We start from the raw sequence: 20,412 nt of genomic DNA, 5'->3' as shown, positions 1-20,412 counted from the left end.
GCCCAATGCTTTGGGACCCTGCACCCGTGTGGGAGACCTGGAAGAGGTTCCAGGTTCCCGGCTTCGGATCGGCGCGCACTGGCCCGTTGTGGCTCACTTGGGGAGTGAATCATCGGATGGAAGATCTTCCTCTCTGTCTCTCCTCCTCTCTGTATATCTTACTTTGTAACAAAATAAATAAATCTTTAAAAAAATAATTTCACTGGGATAATAGATCAATTTGTTCGGCCCTGCTTCCTCTGAAAACCAGTGGGTGCTGCAGCCCAGCCCAACCCTGACCATCACACACTTGCCTGTCAGATACACCAAGGGGAACTGAATCCAAGTCAGAGTGACCCCCAGTAACCCTCACTGGACCGCCCCCAGCTCTGGTTCCTGTGCCTGCCAGTATGTGCAGTGGACTGGTCTGATCTGTCCCACATCCCATTCAGCTCTTGTACACATCATTGACTGTTGATACCAAACAACCCAACTGACTCCACCCTCTAACCCACACTTGTGCCAGTGGGTGCAATTGCCTGTCCAGCCAAGCCCTCCCCAGTGGGAGCTGCAGCCCGTTAGAAAGGTGCCCACAGTCTCCCCAGAGGACCCATTCGCTTCTCAGATCTTGCACACTCCAGGTGGTTCTATAGTCTAGCTCAACAAGATTTGCCCCCAGTTGCTGATGCTGCAACAAAGCCCAAGAAGTCTGCCCTTACTTCGGCCAATGCTTGTACCAGTGTATATAATCGGTTGGCCCAGCCTGGCTCTCCCCTAACCCAGTTCACATGTAGGCCACCAGGTGTTGTAGCTCTGCCGAGCCTGATCTGCCCTCAGTCCCAGCTCTCGTGCTCACCAGCAGTGGCCCAGCAGGGGAGTCCCTACAGCATCCCTACTGGGGTTGCACACCTCTTCCTGTCTTGCATGTGCTGGTGGGTGTCGCAGCCCAGTCTGGCATGGCTTGTCTCACCTTGACATTTGTTGGTGAGTGCTGTAGCCTGAACTGACCCTATCTGCCTCCAGTTTCAGCTCGTTCTGGTGGGTGCTGCCACCCAGCCCAGCACAGTCAGCCCCCAATCCCAGCCCTAATGTGAACTGACTGGTGAGGCAACCAAATGTAGTCTATCCTGTACCCCATCTGCCCATTCTCAGATCTGCCAGTGGGTGTTATGAACTGCTGCAGCCTGGTCCACTTCCAGACCTGAGCCACATGTATGCCAGTAGGTAGTGTAACTTGATCTGAGTTTGGCTGGGCTGCTCCTGCCTTGGATCTTGCACTCTCCTGCAGGGGCTACACTTTGATAAAGAAGTTTCCCAAGCTCGTTGTTGGGTTTCCCCCCAGTTGCAGATCTCATGCACACTGGTGGGTCCTTGGCCCAGGCTGACTTAGTCTACTTCCTGTCCTGATAGGAACAGTAGGCTTGCACAATTGGCCCACACCCAATCCGGTTCTTACTGTTGGGTATTACAGCTGAGCCACACCTAGTCCATGCCCTGACGTAGCTCTCAGGTGGCCCAGGGGAGCCGAAACCTTGCCCAGCCCATTCTACATGCACTCTGTCTCTCATGAACACCAGTGGGTGCTGGAATCTAGTCTAGCCTGCTGCACCCCAGACCCAGTCCACACTCGTGTGGAAGGACACTGTAGTCATGTCTTGCCTGGACCACAGCCCCCACTCTGTCTCTCACTCTCACCAGTGGGAACTATAACCCAGTTGGGACACCCGCTTAGCTCCCCAACCAGGCCTGGTCCCAGCCACAGATTTTGCACATGTCAATGGTTGCTTTGACCCAGTTTGGCACAGCCCATCCACTGTCTTGACCTTTGCCATAGGATGCTGCAGCCTGAACTGACCTGGCCTGCCCTCAGTCCCAATACTTGCTGGCAAGTGCTGTGGCCTGACCCTGCCCAGTCTGCTCCCATCCCTGACTCATGGAAACTGATAGGTGTGCTAGCCTATTCCGGCAGGCCCATCCCGGCATGCCTGCATTCCAGCATGGCTCCTGCATTTGCCATTGAGCTTAGGTTGGTGTGGCCCTGCCCGGTCTGTCCCCTTCCAAAGCTGCACCACATACTTGCCAGCAGGTGACCAACTTTGCCTGGTCTGACCAACACCCAGTCCTGAATCACATGCCAGAATCATGGCACACCAGGGGAGTTTCCCTTGTTCCCCCACCAGACCTACCCCCAGACCCAGATCTCACACATTCCAGTGGGTGCTAGGTACTTACAAGTCATAGACTCTCCATCTTGGCATATGTATGAGTGCTGGATGTTGTGGCCCAGCCCATTACACACTGTGTTCTTGAGTGTGCCTGTAGGTGCTTCAGCCTAGGCCAACCCAACCTGTACCCAACCCTAGTACCCATGAGTGTTGGAGGGTTCCATGATCATGCCTACTCAGCATGTCATCACTCCCAGCTCCCAAGAAAACCAGCTGAATTGCAGATTACAGGGGTGGGCTTACACATTAACCACAGATTCTGTTCCCAGACTCAGTTCTCTAACATGCTGGTTAGTGCCATGGCCAAGCCTGACATTTCCCATGCCTGTTACAACTCCCACTGATGGTACTGTGATCTAGCCCTACCATGTAGCCCAGGCTCACGTGGCTCCAAGTGCATGTCCACCTGAGCCTCTGACTTGAGCCATGCTGCCTGGGAGCCAGCCCCCAGGGAAAGCCAGATCCTCTGGTTCCCCATAGTAATAGCTCTTGATGCGGATACATGGAATATTGTCAAAGACTTTTTGGTTGTCATAGTGATTGCGCGTGATGCTAAGTAATGATAACCAATTCTGCAGTGCAAATTTGTAGTCCAAAACAATGAAGAATTGTCCCAAAACCTTTGAATTCTGGAATGCCCCAGGGGACATTTACACAAGTATATTAAAAAATGTGTAGCTCCTAAAATGAAAATTTAGTTCTTCGGCTTAACTTAATTACATGTTGACATTTTCAGAAATAAAAATACTATATACATCAACAGTAAAGATGGCATTCAAAATTCCTCCACTTTTAAAAAACCATTTGGGAAACACCACAGTTCCAGGAGCACTGTCAATAATGTTCGGTGTCAGTACAACAAAGCTGAATTTTTATCATCCTACTTTTGTAGCTTTTACATCTGCATCTAGGTGTAAGCCTCTGTCTACTTCTATTTGAGTTTGAGGTAGGATGGAAATGATAGCATTTCAGAAAATAAACATTTAAGTTAGGATCACAGGAGAGCAGAAGCACATTTTGTCAAGTCAGATGACGAAGAGTATCACTCGTTAACAAACAGTGTGGTGATCACGGATTGAATGCTCAAGTTACTCAATCTCCTAGACAATACAGGAAGAAACAGCCTTCAACTCATGTGTTGATGCCTGCATTCCACTGACACTGAAGTCAGACTAAAACACTACAAAAAACTGCAAAACTACAGATGAATTATTGATGTAAACACCTCAACATAATACTAGCAAACAGAACCCCAAGGAATGCTAAGAATTTTATAGATCACAAATTTATTTTCAGAGTGCAAAGGTAATTCAACATGTGTAAGTCCATCAGTATAAAACACAAAATTAACAAATGACTGGAAATTAACAGAACATCCTCAAATGATGCAGAAAAGTTATGCTACAAAATAATTATGCTTTAATGGTAAAACAAGCAAACAAATAAAAAACAAAAAAAAACAAAACAAACAAAAAACCAAGGAAGAGGAGGACAGTTCCTTAACATGAAAACCCATGTCACACTTTAGGCTAAAATACTGAAATTTATTCCTCTAAGACCATTTTTGAAGTCCTAAACATATACGTTGGTCAGTAAAAGGAAGAAATAGAAGATATCCAAATTGGAAAGGAAGGAGTTATCTCTGTTTACAGAGACATCGTCTTCTACTAGAAAACCCCTGAGAATTACATACATGAGTGTACAATACCGATTAAAGCTAATGAATGGGGGGGGGTAATCAAGATAGCGGAATAGGGTAAGGACACGTTTAAATGGACAGAGAAACATTTAATCAGGATGAAGCAGAGGGGACACATTCCAGGAAACAGGAAAGGACAGAACAAAAGTAGAGGGGTACCTGGAGACTGACAGACACAGGAAAGCAGTGGACACAACGGTGTGGTGTTGCAGTGACTGATAATCCAGTGGCATTCAGCTAACAGCGATCTGAACTCCACCAGCAGCCAGAACTCTACCAGCAACCAGATGGGAAGGGACTTCCACTGGGAGCTTGGGAGGTGAACCCAGACAAAGAACTGTCTGTCCTGCTGGTCCGTTTGATTTGACCAGGAGCAGAGACAGAGCAGCAGATCCCAGATGGGTAGTGTGAGAACAGGGTGGATTTCACAGCCTGGGCAGCCCCCTAGAGCAGAATTGGGTGCCATTTTGCCAAAGGAGGCAAAGGCAAGGGAAAGGACTGAGCATGCATGGAGCTGGAAGTGAACTCATTTTTGACTTAGTGAAATGCAGCAACGTGGCATTCTACAGGTTCCACCCAAGACAGGTCTGGGTAGCCCTCAGACCAGACGGCCAGCAGATCAAGAACTCTAGTAGTAGCACATCAGGCACCATTTCTTACAGTGTGGCAAAAGTATAGGACTGCAGGGGACAACAGTGAACTGCACATGTGCTGAGCTCACGAGAGCTCACTGAGTTCCGTGAATTGCACTGATCCCACAGGAAAATAATACTGACTGTGGTCAAAATAGGTCCATGTGGCACCCAGACCTAACTAACATCCAACAGGTTCTGGCAAGATTAGCACCACCAACAACCTAGCTATATAGGACACCAGTTGTCTCCCTAATCCTGGGACCTGCTCCAACCGCAAGTGGAAGAAAGGTTGTACAGACAACAGTGCAACCTCAGCATGATAGCAGAGGAGGTGGAGAGTAGTGAGCCAGGAGTTGGGGCTACAGAGTTCTTGGTGGAAATCTAACTTCAGAACCCAGACCTGGAACTTGCTGGAGGGAGTGACACAATTGGGTGCAAGCAAAGAGCTGTGTACCAACTGCAATAAGTAAAATCAAACTGCAGACCTGTGAGTGACAGCTTAGAAACCTACGCCAAGGAGAAGAATCTGATAACTAGAAGTACAATGACCAAGAGCAAAAGAAGAGACAAAGGCACAATGAATATTACTGAAGACTCCCCTGCAAAGGAGCAAAACCCTTTGCCAACCTCAGAGTTAACTGAGGAAGACATCGAGAAAATGGGGGACACAAAATTCGGAAAACTCATTATAAAGCTTCTGATCAGCAATGAGAAGCACATACAAGAGTTCAAAGAATTTAAGGGATATATTACACAAGAAATAACAGCAACAAAGCAAATCAAGGCTCATATATCAGAAATTAAGAACACAGTAGAGCAAATTAAAAGTACAGTGGAGAGTCTCCAAAATAGAATGAAGCAAGCAGAAAAAAAGAATCTCAGAATTGGAAGATATTTCCTGTCATCAGGGGGAAGCAAACAAAAAGCTGGAAGCAGAGCTGGATCGGGCCAAAAAAAGTATTCAAGAATCGAAAGACACTATTAAGAGACCAAATATAAGAGTTATGGGAGTCCCAGAAGGTGCAGAAAGACAAACTGGTTTTACAGATATATTTAATGAAATAATAAGGGAAAATTTCCCTAATTTGGAGAAAGAATTGGGAAACAAGATCCAGGAGGGGCACAGAACTCCCAACAGGCTTGATCAAAAGCGATCTTCACCAAGACACATGATCATCAAGCTCTCTTCAATCGAACATAAGGGAAAAAATCCTTAAATGTGCACGTGAAAAAAATCAACTGACATATAAAGGAATGCCAATTAAATTCACAGCTGACGTCTCACAGCAAATTCTACAGTCAAGAAGAGAATGGTGTGACATATTTCAGATTCTAAAAGAAAAAAATCGTTGGCCCAGGATAACATATCCAGCAAAGCTTTCTTTTGTCTTTGAAAATGAAATAAAATTCTTCCACAGTAAAGAAAAGTTCCCCCTTCCCTTTTTCTCCTCCGGACTTTCACCACCTCTACCCGTTCCTGCCCCGTTGAAATAAACCTCCTAAGATACCTCGTTGCGTCTGGTGTTTCAGCTCACGGTAAAGAACCAGGTTGTGGGAATTAGCTGCGCATAATAATATCGGGATAATATCGTAATATCATATGAACTAGAACTCTACAATCTTTTTAAAATAACTAACATTTGGTGCCGTGACTGGTCGGTTTCCCCCGGAACTTGGCCGCGTGGCCTTCGGGCCTTTGGCCATTACCGGGACCCGAGCCGTGAGAACTGTGATCTGTGTTCACCACCACCGAGACTCGCCAGCAGCCGTCAGAATCCATCTCCATCCGCCCGCTGGTTCGTGAATTCATCTCCAACGGCCTGTTCCTGCTTCCGTCTTCTTCGGCCTGTTCCCGATTTCGCCCTCTTCGCCTGCCAGTTCCGGAGTTCTCTACCTCCACGTGGCCATTCCTGAGTTCATCTGACCTGACGGTGCTAGCATCTGCCTCCATCCAGCAACGACGTATCCCAGACGCGTGCTCCCCGGTACTCCATCTCCACGTGGAGCACACGAGGTGCTGTTAAGATGTGAAGTGGGGAGGACTCGCAAGATGGCCGACATAGGAGGAAGACTGTGAGAGAGCTCACAGACAGAGAGGGCTAGAACGCGACAAAAGCGTAAGTGGAGCAGCATAGAACTACAGGGAGAAGAACGTGAAGTTCCCTGGACAGTGTGGAGCCAAAAAAATCCACACAACTCGGAAGAGCAACCAGGGAAAAACAAAGCAAAGGACAGGGAAGACGACTTTCCGCTCCTGACCTGCTGAGTCACCTCTGAGTGCAGACGCTGAAAGCCGCCGACGTACCCAAAGACCGACCCGCAGACGCTGTGGCCGTGAGGACCGGCGGTGATTGGGACCCGCTGGCATCTGCTCACCCTGGTCACCAGGACTCGCCAGGACCTGCCCCGCTGCGGACACCAGGACCCTGAATCACCGGGACCCGCCGGCATCTGCCCACCCTGGTCGCCAACCCCCGGGACCTGCACCAGCTGCAGCCTCCAGGCTCCATCGCGACCCGCCCGAGACCAGCAACGGACGCAGCAGTCGGGAGACGCACCGGCGGCCAGGATTCCCACCAGAGGAAGAGGCAGACTGCAAGAACCTGAGGTTTGAGTGAGTTGGGTGCGGACAGTGGTGGGTTGGAGGCTTCGGGAGTTGGCCCCCCAGGGGCACGGACAGAGCCTGAACACAGGGCGAGTGCCTTGAAACTGCCAAAACTGTGTCTGGGAGAAAGGCAAAAGGCACACGGGATACTCCCCTGTGCCTTTGCGGTCTGGCACTCAGCTGGGCGGTGCTATCCCACAGGAACCCAAGCACGCCTCTGGGCTGGGCAGTTCCCTGCTAGCGCCGGGGCGGTCGGTCCCCTGCAAGTGCTGGGGTGGGCGGGCCTGCGCAGGAGGCGTTTCCAGAGAGCACCTGGAACACCCCACGCCCTATAGTCCCTTGCTCCGAGCCCTGTGATCCAGTGCACAGGGGGCGCGCACAGAGAGTGCCTTCACTCCCCCACGCCCTGTGGTAGCATACCTGTAGGAGACGAGCTGAGAGTGCGCTTTGAATCCTCTGGGCCCTGGGAGTGGCGCCCTGAGGTCCAGTGTTCTGGAGACGCACCAAAAGTGCCTTGAAAATTCCCACACCCTGCTGCTCCACGCCTGCAGACTCCGATCTCTACAGGATAGTGCTTGGAGACCCCTCAGCACACTGGTGCCTAGGTCTCTCAAAAAAGAAACACTAACACAATGGGAAGAAATACCAGAAAAGGTAATGATCCAGATGAGAGTGCCAACACCCTACCAATAAAGGATCGAAAGCCAATGTCTATTTTGGAGATGCGAGATGAAGACATAGAAGATCTACCAGACAAGGAATTCAAAAAAATAATGTTAAAATATGTCAGAGACAATGAGAAGAATTGGGAGGACTTCAAGGAATTCAAGAACCACATAGCCTCAGAAATACAACAAATGAAAAGTAAAATCCTTGACTTAGAGCACAAAATTGAGAGCCTAACCAACAGAACAAATACAGCAGAAGAGAGGATCTCTGAAACGGAAGACACACAAAACGAACACACCCAGTTCATTAAACAGCTGGAGACAAGTCTGAACAAAGCCAATAAGACCATACAAGAAATGAAAGACAACCCCAGAAAATCAAATATTAGGATTATTGGCCTTCCTGAAGGAGCGGAAAAAGAATCAGGAATGCAAATGGTGCTCGACGAAATTATACAGGAAAACTTTCAAAACACTTGGAACATGAATCCAGCTCAAATCCAGGACGGTCAGAGGACTCCCAGCAGATATGACCCAAAGCGATCTTCACCCAGACATATGGTGCTCAAGTTCCACTCCAACGAAGACAAAGAAAGAATCCTGAGACAAGTACGAAGCAGAGAAAAGATCACATACCGGGGAAAACCAATCAGGATCACGGCTGACTTTTCTGAAGAGACCTTACAAGCAAGAAGAGAATGGACAAAGATCTTCCAAATCCTGAATCAGAACAACTGTCAACCAAGAATATTGTACCCAGCAAAGATCTCATTCGTATTTGAGAACGAAATCAAATACTTCCACAGCAAAGAGAAATTAGAAGAATATGCCAGCACAAAACCAGCTCTACAAAATCTCCTTAGAAATGCACTAATTCCAGAAAAAAAAGAGGTGAATCATAAGCAAAGATGGCAAACAGGAAGGTCTCCCCACTAAAGTCCACACAAGGAAGGGCAATAACACAGATATCAACACCCACAAAAACAAGTATGGCAGGGCAAAATCACAACCTCTCAATTTTAACTCTCAACACTAATGGCCTGAACTCACCAATCAAAAGGCATAGATTAACAGAATGGATTATCAAACAGCACCCAACTATCTGTTGCCTACAAGAGACACATCTAACCAGAAGAGATTCGAAGAAGCTGAAAGTGAAAGGATGGAAACAGATATTTCATGCCAATGGACGAGAAAAAAAGGCTGGGGTAGCTGTCTTAATTTCAGATGATGTGGACTTCAATCTGACACACATCAAAAAGGACAGGGAAGGACATTATATATTGGTGAAGGGACTGATCCATCAGGAAGTAATTACCATTGTGAACATATATGCACCAAATTCAAACGCACCTAGCTACGTGAAGCAATTACTCACGGACTTAAGGGGAGACATAGATATGCACACAATAATAGTGGGTGATCTTAACACCCCACTAACAACTATAGACAGATCAACAAAACAAAAACTCAACAAAGAAACAACAGAACTCATACAAACAATAGAACAACTGGACTTGGTTGACATTTATAGAATTTTTTACCCTAAGGCCACAGATTATACATTTTTTTCAGCAGTGCATGGCACCTTCTCCAGGATCGACCACATGATAGGACACAAAGCAAACCTAAATAACTTCAAAAAGATAGGAATCATACCATGTACCCTCTCAGACCACCACGGAATGAAGCTGGAAATCAGCAATTCAAAATGCCCCAGGAAATACAGAAACTCTTGGAGGCTGAACAATATGCTACTAAACGAACAATGGATCAGAGAAGAAATTAAAGATGAGATCAAAAAATTTATGGAAACCAATGAAAACTCTGACACAACATTCCAAAATTTGTGGGACACTGCCAAAGCAGTGCTACGGGGTAAACTCATCGCAATTGGAGCTCATGTCAAGGCCCAAGAGAGGCGCCAAATACAGGAACTAAACACACACCTCCAGGAACTGGAAAAACAACAGCAGAAGAGCCACACACACAATAGGAAACAAGAAATCATCAAAACAAGGGAGGAAATCAACCAGATAGAAATAAAAAAAACCATACACAAAATCAATGAATCAAAAAGCTGGTTTTTTGAGAAGATAAACAAGATAGACACCCCACTGGCCCGACTGACAAAGAAAAAACAAGAGAAGGCAAGAATTACCAGCATCAAAGATGAAAAAGGCAACATAACAACAGACACCGCATCCATTAAGGCCATAATTAGAAATTACTACAAAGCACTGTACTCCAACAAATCAGAAGATCACCAAGAAATGGAAAAGTTCTTAGACTTCTACCACTTGCCAAAACTTAGCCCAGAGGCAACAAACGACCTGAACAAACCCATAACTGAAGTAGAGATTGAATCAGTGATTAAAGACCTCCCAACAAGGAAAAGCCCAGGCCCAGACGGCTTCACTCCAGAATTCTACAAAACATTCCGAACAGAGCTGACCCCAATCCTCTACAAACTCTTCAAAACAATAGAAAAAGAGGCAACCCTTCCAAACTCATTCTATGAAGCCAACATTACCTTAATCCCAAAACCAGACAGAGAACTAACAGAGAAGGAAAACTACAGACCTATCTCTTTGATGAACATTGATGCTAAGATTCTCAACAAAATCCTAGCCAACAGAATTCAAAAACACATCAGACAGATCATTCATCCAGATCAAGTAGGATTCATCCCTGGAATGCAGGGATGGTTCAACATTCGAAAATCTATAAATGTGATACACCACATCCAAAAACTGAAAAACAAGAATCACATGATAGTATCAATAGATGCAGAAAAAGCTTTCGACAAAATCCAACATCACTTCCTACTAAAAACCCTAACCAAGGTAGGCATAGATGGAAAAATCCACAACATAATTAAAGCCATATATGAAAAACCCAACGCCAGCATCATACTGAATGGAGAAAAGCTGGAACCCTTCCCACTGAGATCTGGAACAAGACAGGGATGTCCACTTTCTCCACTACTATTCAACATAGTCCTAGAGGTACTCGCTGAGGCCATAAGACAAGAAAAAGAAATCAGAGGAATCCAAATGGGAAACGAAGAAGTCAAGCTCTCACTATACGCAGATGATATGATTCTTTATGTAGAAGAGCCAAGAGACTCAATACAGAGACTGCTAGAACTTGTACGAGAGTTTGGTAGAGTGGCAGGGTACAAAATTAATGAACAAAAATCAACAGCCATAGTGTATGCGAACAGCCCCAAGATGGAAAAAGACTTAACCAGCAAGATACCATTCAAAATAACAGAGAAAAGTATGAAATATCTGGGAATAAATCTAACCAAAAATGTAGAAGACTTATTTGAAGAAAACTACAAACTGCTTAAAAAAGAAATTGAACAAGACCTCAAAAGATGGAGTAACATCCCATGCTCCTGGATAGGTAAAATCAATATCATTAAAATGTCTATACTGCCAAAAGCAATATATACATTCAACGCAATCCCAATCAAATTGCCCAAAACATTCTTCATGGAACTGGAAACAATGATCCAAAGGTTCATCTGGAAGCACAAAAAACCACGGATAGCTAGAACTATCCTGAAGAACAGGAAGTTAGCAGGGGGAATCACAGTTCCGGACCTCTGGACATACTATAGGGCAGTGGTTATCAAAACAGCGTGGTACTGGCACAAAGATAGAGAGGAAGACCAATGGAGCAGAATAGAAACGCCAGAAGGAAACCCACACAGATACAGCCAAATAATCTTTGACAAAAAGACAAACGACAACCCAGGCAAATGGGAAGGTCTGTTCAATAAATGCTGTTGGGACAACTGGTTGATAGCCTGCAGAAACAAAAAAATAGATCCACATCTCTCACCATACACTAAGATCAGATCTAAATGGATAACAGATCTAAACCTACATCCAGAAACCTTCAAACTTTTGGAAGAAAATGTTGGAAACACACTGGAACACTTAGGGGTAGGCCCTCACTTCCTAAAAAAGACTCCAGATGCAATAGAAATCAAGACCAAAATAAACAATTGGGACCTCATCAAACTAAGAAGCTTCTGTACAGCTAGAGAAACAATCAACAAAGTAAAAAGGCAACCCACAGAATGGGAGAAGATCTTCGCACACGACATAGGTGATAGAGGGCTAATATCCAGAATATACAAAGAGCTACAAAACAACCAAAATGTCAAAACAAGCAACCCACTCAAGAAATGGGCACGGGAAATGGGCAGACACTTCACAAAGGAACAAACCCAAATGGCAAATAAACATATGAAAAAATGCTCAAGTTCCCTGGCAATAAGGGAAATCCAAATTAAAACATCAATGAGGTACCACCTAACGCCAGTAAGACTGGCCCACATGAATAAAAGCACCAACGACACTTGTTGGCGAGGTTGCGGGGAAAAGGGATCCCTACTCCACTGCTGGTGGGGCTGCAGGCTGGTACAGCCTCTATGGAAATCAGTATGGAGAATATTCAAACAACTCAAATTCAACATACCGTATGATCCAGCAATAGCACTCCTAGGAATATATCCAGAACACTTGTTCTATGAGAAACCAACATGCACTCCTATGTTCATAGCAGCACAATCAGTAATTGCAAAAACATGGAAACAACCAAAATGCCCATCAACAGAGGATTGGATAAGAAAGCTATGGTTCATCTACTCCATGGAATACTACTCAGCTATTAAAAAACACAAAATGCAGTTCTTTGTGGCCAAATGGGCCAAACTGGAAACCATAATGCTAAGGGAAATGAGCCAATCCCAAAAGGTTAAATACCACATGTTTGCCTTAATTTAAGATGATATGATGTTATGTATAACATGTTATGTTTTGAATGTTATATGTTGTGTATAAACTAAAATTGAAGTATAGGTGAGGTGGTCACAGAAGGTGGCTGGGAACCCGCATTTACTTTTAACATATTGGTTACTCATTACTATGTCAATTAATTCCATAATGATGTAAATTTTTGCTGATGGTATGTTGGAGCTTTCAATTGACTGGGATGATACTCTGCTGGCTCTGTCATCAGACCAGAGAGGGTATACCTAAGAAGCCGTTGAACTTGACGGGACAATAAGATGCTGGACTCTATGTTTGGTATACGCTTCCAATGGGGAAATCTCAACTGAACTTGAGCTGTGGTTATGCAACAAGGTGGAGGAATCCACCATGGTGGGAGGGTTTGGGGAGGGGTGGGGAGAACCCAAGTATCTATGTAATTGTGTCACATAATACAATGTAATTACTGAAGTTAAACAATAAATAATTAAAAAAAAAAAAAAAAAAAAGAAAAGTTAAAAGAATTTGCCTCTTCCAAACCTGTCCTGCAAATGATACTTCAAGATGTTCTCTTGACAGAGAACAGGAATAGTGTCCACCAAAACCAAAGGCAAATGGGAAGAACATCCCAGTAAAATAACAACAGAAGACTAAATCAATGAACAACCCATTGCTAAAATAATAGGACTAAATTATCACCCATACATATTAACCCTGAAAGTAATTGGCTTAAGCTCAATCAAACATCATAGATTAGTAGACTGGGTTTAAAAACAAAACCCATCTATTTGTTGTCTAGTAGAGACACATTTCTTTTTTTTTTTTAATCTATTTTATTGTATTGTTGTTGACAATCTTTACATAGTTAATTACAGTTAAAGAAAGAAAAGGGGAAAAAAAAGGTTCAGGGGGATAGGGAAGTGGGTAATACTATTATGTCCATATTGTTTGCTTGACTCAAGTCCATCATGTATCTGAGGTAAAGGGGGATATTGAGGGAGAAGCCCCACAGAGACACATTTCACTAACAAAGATCAGTGGAAGCTCTATCTCATGCATTTTGATGTTTTTGTTTTTGTTAGTTTCATCTCTTCAAAACAGTTTCTTCTGATTAAATTCTTCAGTGACTCATGCAGCATACAGTAACATCATTTTCTGCAAGAAGGTTCTTGATTTTCTTTTTCATTTCTTCAGCAACACATTAATCATTCAGTAGCATGTTATAAACTTCATGGTGTTGTTAATATCTTTTTCTCCCTGATGCTGATTTTGTTTTATGGCTTTTCATTTAAGGGGATGTATAATAGCTGTGCAATGGAGACTGTCATATCCAGTAACATGTTATTTAACTTCATGGCATTGTAAACTTCTATTTTTCTTCCTATTGTTGATTTTGTACTGTGACTTTTCATTGAAGGGGATGTACAGCAATTGTGAAATGGAGACTAACATATCCAGGTGTGAGGATACAATGCAGTATGCATTTCTACTTCCAAAGATGGACTTCCAATGAAACTGTTTACTATATCTTGACAATAGGATGCTGGACTCTCTGCCATTGTCCATATCCACAATGATGGACATGTGACTGTGTATGAAGTATTATACTATAGCAATGATATAGGGGAACTCAGTGATGGGGGAGGGAATTGAGGAAGGGATAAGGGAAATCCCAGGATCTATGGAACTGTATCATAAAATGATAATAATAATAATAATAATAAATAGAAATAAATAAATTTTTAAAAACGAATGAATGCCGTAAAGTTGTAGGATTCACCAAAATCAACAAGCAAAAATCAGGACTTTGTTATGCATTACAAGTAAGCACTCCAAAAAGGAAATTAAGAAAATTCCACTAATCTAGAATAAAAATATGAAGACTCATTCTTAAGTTAATAAACTTAACCAAGGATATGGGTGATTTATACACTTACATTTTAAAAACTATTTATTTTATTTGAAAGGCAGATTTTACAGAGAGCGAAGGAAAGACATAGAGGGAAGTCTTCCATCAGGTTCATTCCCCAAATGGTTGTGACAGCAGAGCTGAACTGATCTGAAGCCAGGAGCCAGGAGCCTCTTCTAGGTCTCCTATGTAGGTACAGAGTCCCTAGGATCCAGGCCATTCTCCACTATCTTCCCAGGCCATAAGCAGAGAGCTGGATGGGAAATGGAACAGCCAGAACACGAACTGGCAGTCATATGGGACGCTAGCACTGAAGGGTGGAGGATTAGCTGGATGTGTCACTGCGCCAGCCCCTATACACTTTCAGTATTGACTACAACATGTTACCAAGAAAAATTAAAGAGGTACAAGTAAATGAAAAGACATCCCATTTTTCATTGATTGGAAGATGTCATGTTAAGATGACAATGATACACATTGTCGCTCTTTTATACTCACAGCCTCTGGGCAGGTGTTTGAAATATGAAACTGGGGACTTAGGTATTCCAATAATTGGAGGCCCCACAGAGCACAGAGAATCCCCTGGAGAAATCTTCCCAAGTGCATTAGCATGTATTGGAAAATACAGGGATTTGGCCAGTTCCTAGTTCGTTCTGGCAGGTGAGAGAAGTGCATATGTGTGATGGAGCCACCACTCCCAGACATATACTGGTTGTGTTGTGTTCCTGGAGTCAGCTTCTGCTGGGCTGTCCTAGGGGTGTACTTGCTTCTAGCACAGAGTTGCCATTACTGAGCTCGCATGTGGTGAACTTCGAACTCCTTCTTTTCCTTTGTAGCTGCATAGGCACTCAGAAATCGTAGGGTTCAGCCCAAGAGTCTGGCCTCCATAGCTATTGGGGTGGTTCCCAGGTAGTCAGAAGTTTGAGTGGGACTTCAAGACTCAGTTTCTTAAGGAGGCAGGACTAAGACAACACAATTATTGCACCTGCCTCTCAGGTACAGGACAGTTTGTCTGCTGGCTGACATGTTTGCGGGTGTGTGTGCTGCCACTTGTCTCTTGTCATGTCGGCCAATCCAAGCCCTGATGGCGAGCTTGCCCCAGTGCCTGGCTTACAGCCCTGATAAAATTCATATGGCAGTGGCTCTGTGGAAAGCTGATTCCATGGAAAGTCAATGTGGGATGCTCTACTTGGGAATGACTGAAAGGTTAACAAACATGGAGCAGATCTGAGCTCTGATTCTCAGTCCTAGCTTACGGGTCAAGGTGCCAGTAGCTAGCAGAGGTTTGTTATATCTCACGGTCTCTTTGCATGGTTAGCTTTGCAGTCCCCACTGGACCTTAGATGCAGGCTTTAGCTCCTGCATCTGAGGATGCTTGGGTGCAGATTATTACCCTAGGGTTTGAGTTGGAACACATTCGTGGTGAAGCCCCAGAGTCTGAGGATCCCTGGATGCAGTTCTAGAACCCTCCTGGGACAAGAACCTAGGAGTCAGGTGCTGATGGAACCCAGGGTTCCTAGGTGCAGAGGTGAAGAACTCTCCAAATGATTGAAGCTTTGGGTAGCTGCATTTGAAATCTGGGAGGAGTCCCAGGTCTGGGTCAAACCTCAGGGGATTCTGGAAAGGACTGGGGTGATTTCATCTACAGAAGCAATCAAGTAGTGGTACAAGGAGACATTGGGTTGCCAGATCACAATGCTAAATACTTGTGTCTGAATCCACGTAGAGCCATGGCTTCTTCTCTTCATAGGTCATAGAGAGACTTACCACTTGCATGATTCTACCCCTCTTCCCTGTGGATTCACCCCTAGAAGTGTTTGCTCAGCAATTGGCAAGCTTCAGAAACTGACATGGGATTTCAGACTCCCACGAACTAGAAGCTAGATGTAGTGTTTCCTAATCTAGACAGGGCACTCCAAAGTGGGGAGCAGCACCACTCACAACACATGCAACAGTAGTTACTGTGACCAGTGCCTGGCCATCTGATAGCCTACCTGGAAGGCTTTTCTTAATGGAAAAGGCCCAGAAGACAATACTCAAGTGTGGGGAGCCAAGACACTGATTCAAGGAAGGTCTCCACCTTCAATGTCAAAGAGACAGCCACTCAAATCAGTATTGTCCTGCATTCCCATGTCTGTGTGTGGGGACTCCCAAATCCCTCATGTCTTTGCGGAATGACAGTATCCCAGAACTCAGGTGGCTTCCACAATCCGTATGCACATCTCATGCCTGGAATGCCAGGTGACTTTCCATGTCTCCAGTAAGAGCTGATTTTAAAATAAGTATTGGGAAATTTGCTCTGCACTGAATTGCCATGCGGGACCTTTATCCCCACAGCAATGCCATCATGGGACTTGATGCAAGCCTCACACTCAGAAGCTTTCTTTTCCTATCTGGCTTGCCAGATAAAAAGATGTTCTTTATTCTTGCCAGTTTTTGGTGATGCTCGAGTTTCCAGCTCTTCCTTGGCAAGGCTTTGTTATCTTTCCTGGGCACTTCTCCAGGTTAATTGCTACCAAGTCTGCTGAGACCAGTCCCCTCTCAGATGACCTTTCTTCTCAAGGTCAAAGACATCAGATTCTCAAATCTGGGATTAGGGCACAGTGATGGATCACACACCATGTGCTCACTGTGGTCATTTTAAAGGAAGAGGCAGCATTCCCTTGATTGAGAGGCAGTCATGGAGTCCTGGCTATGCGTCAGTCTCCTTGTAGTAGCCTCATTCTTTCTGTTAATGGTCAAGTGGAAAATATTGAATGGTTCAACATCCCAGGGGCATTAATGAGACAGTGTTCAACTTGACCCCTTTGTGCCAAGTCCCTATATTATCCTAGCTCATGGTGTAGCCAGTACTCAAAGTGGGATGTCTTTGCTCACTAAGCCCCAATGTGGGCCCCCTGCAGTTAAACATCCAAAAAATCAATAAAATTCATTATATTGACACATTCAACAGGAACATGACTGTTATTCAGATGCAGGAGATGTAGGAGATGCCTTTAATTTGACACATTATCTATTCCTGATAAAAAATTTCAGTAAATTAAGGGCAAGAGAAGAAGTTCTCCAAGCAGGTGAAGAGCGCCATTAAAAATATACAGCTACTGTCATCATACCTTATGGCAAAAACTTTGACCATTATTCTCATTATTTCAATTCAAGTTTGCAATGGTGGTCCTAATTCATCCAACAAGTCATAAAATGTTTTTACTCACTTATAAAAAATATGTATTTATTTGAAAGGTAGATGATAGATAGATAGATAGATAGATAGATAGATAGATAGATGATATTCCATCTGCTGACTCACTCCCCAAGTGGTCACAGTGGCTACAGCTGTGTCAGGCCAAAACCCCAGTTGGGTCTCCCACATGCATATCCCACAAATAAATCAGCCATCATCTACTGCTTTCCCCTAAATCCTGTCGTGCCCTCCAGAATCACAGGAGCTGCTCGAAGCACTTCTTATTTCTCTTAGAGAGCAGCTGGCTTTGGGAACCTGTGTTGTGGCACAGCAGGTGCCTACGCCACTGCTGTGATGCTGGCATCCCTTATAGGAGCACTGGCTTGAGTCCCACTTGCTTGGCTTCCAATCCAATCCCCTGCTAATGGGCCTGGGAAAGCACCAGAAAACAGAAGTTCTTGGGCTCCTACCACCCACTCGGAGGAGGAGGGGGGACTCAGATTGAGTTGGAGGGCTAGGATTGAGTCCTGGTTCTATTCCCCATTCCAGCTTTCCATTGTTCACCTGGGAGGTAGAAGTGGCTCAAGTAGTTGGGTTCCTGTCACCTACATGTAGTACCCAGGTCGGGTTCCTGGTCCCTAGCTTCAGCATGGCCCTGCTTTGGTTGTTGCAGGCATCTGAGGAGTGAATCCAGCAGATGCGTGATCTCAGTATATTTCTGTTGCTCTCTTTTGTCACTGTTACTCAAGGAAATAGAAATAAATTCAACAAACCTTATGTTGCAATCTATAAACTTGTAATTCTTTACATACCTCTCTGGCTCGAAGAAGCTGTGCTTGCTCAATTCTACTCAGGATTTCTTGAACTGCATGTGGAATTTCAATCGTAGTAATCTCTGGAGTATCCAATTCATTTTGGGGGTTTCTTATACTGGGGGAATTTTCAAACTCTTTTTTAAATTCAGATTCATTGTCTTTTTTACTTTGCATTTTGATAAAAAAAATATTGAGAATCTGGGTGATTTTCTTTTATTTCTACATTTCCAGAGAATCTAGGCAAATGCTCACAAAGAAATCTACCAGGAAGCCAAGAAATGGGTTTTTACGCTCCCAGAGATTGTGGCTCACCGTGCTACTGAGGTTGCCAATCATTGACTCCAAATCCTGGCGATGTCATGTTTTACCCATTGTGACATTTTCCATTGGCTCAAATGGTATTTAAAGGGACCTTACCAAATATGCCAGGCATTCTATATGCTGTGTGCGTAGAAGGATGAAGGGGTGGGAAGCGGTAAGAAACAGCAGATAGTGGGAACACTGAAGGATTAGAAGAGTTAGCCTTGATGAAATGAGCTTGAAATCTAGGTGCTAGAATTCAAGATCCAATAAATCATTTATAGCTCTATTCTGTTTTCCTGGTGTTTTGCTAGAATGTTTTAGGCTGGGATGAAATATTTATGTCCTCCACTGCCTTCCCAAGCCACAGGCAGGGAGCTGGATGGGAAGTGGAGCAGCCGGGACACGAACTGGCGCCCACATGACATCCGTTGCACGCAAGGTGAGGACTTAGCCGCTATGTTATCACACCAGGCCTCCTTCTCTGTTTCGATATGTAGTACATCCTTAAGCATTATTTGTTTTGCTCAGAGCATGGTGGCAAATTATTTCAATTTCTGTCTGCTTTGACCTTCATGTAAAATTGAGAGCTTTGCTGTGCATAGAATTCTGAGTTGGCAGTTTCTCTCTGTTATGACCTAGATTGTTTATCTTCATTCTCCCCAGCCTCTTGGGTTTCTTGTGTTAGTCAGCTGTTAGTCTAATTGGGGAACCTCTGAAAGCGATCGTTGTTTCCCTAATATACGCTTTCAAGTCATGTTAAACTGCCTAATAGAAGTATGTTGAAGAAAATTGGTTGTGTCACAGGTAAGATTATGAGAGAAAAGGAAAGCAGGAGGCCAGATTTGATCCCCCCTTTACTCTTTGCTCTGATGTTTTGGTCTAGGCTACGGAAGGGAAGCATGTCTCCTAGCTCTCTTCTCTGTCACCATTTTGACCAGCATGCAGATCATGTTCTTCAACATTCTTGAACTAGGGACCTTAAAGTCCTTACCAACATGATAATTTTTGGGTATGCTTTTCTTCATCAGAAAGTTTTCTCTTGATTGTCTTAATTTCCTGCATTTTTGCATGCCTTGTAATTTGTATTGTTTGGTGGATGTGCAATATAAAAGAAATACAAAGGCTACAGGTGATGTAATTTTTCCTTCTCCACAGAATATGAGCTTTATCTGTTAGGTAGGTGGAAAGAAATATCGATTCCTTCAATTCAGTTAGGCATTCTATTGAGTCACAGTTGAGTAGCTCTTATTCGATGATGACTATATGTGATGGACTTGGGAGAAAAGACCCGTCCTCGGGTTCACTCCCAGCTCCTTTAACCCAGCGTTGGAAGGAAGCAAGGATTCAGGAATTCACTTCAAGTCTGTCATGTAGCTAACAGGATTCCAGTTACAAGAGGTATCTCCATTGTCTTCCAAAGATAGCAAGTCGGGAATCAGAAGCCAGAACTTTGAATTAACCTGGGTACTCTTATACGGGAAGCAAGTTTCTTTACTGCCAGAGCAAATACCCACTCTTTGTTTTGTAGCCAATTAAATTAGACCTAGTCTGCCTCTATCTGTTCCTTGTGGATGGTCCTTTCGGGCTTTTTAAAATTTATTATTAT

At 44.2% G+C, this 20,412-nt stretch overlaps 1 protein-coding gene across 1 annotated transcript in view; it reads right to left on the bottom strand.

Moving 5' to 3' along the window:
- Positions 1–18,843, bottom strand: part of FAM186A (family with sequence similarity 186 member A) — a 34,629-nt gene extending 15,786 nt beyond the window's left edge. Inside the window, exon 1 of the mRNA XM_058673145.1 lies at positions 18,501–18,843. Coding sequence (XP_058529128.1) covers positions 18,501–18,677 — 177 coding nt within the window. The 5' untranslated portion in view covers positions 18,678–18,843. The remainder of the gene's footprint in view (positions 1–18,500) is intronic.
- Positions 18,844–20,412: the final 1,569 nt, after the last annotated feature.

Source organism: Ochotona princeps, chromosome 15, assembly GCF_030435755.1.
Source record: "Ochotona princeps isolate mOchPri1 chromosome 15, mOchPri1.hap1, whole genome shotgun sequence".
Taxonomy (NCBI): domain Eukaryota; kingdom Metazoa; phylum Chordata; class Mammalia; order Lagomorpha; family Ochotonidae; genus Ochotona; species Ochotona princeps.
This window is presented reverse-complemented; position numbering and strand designations above follow the sequence as displayed.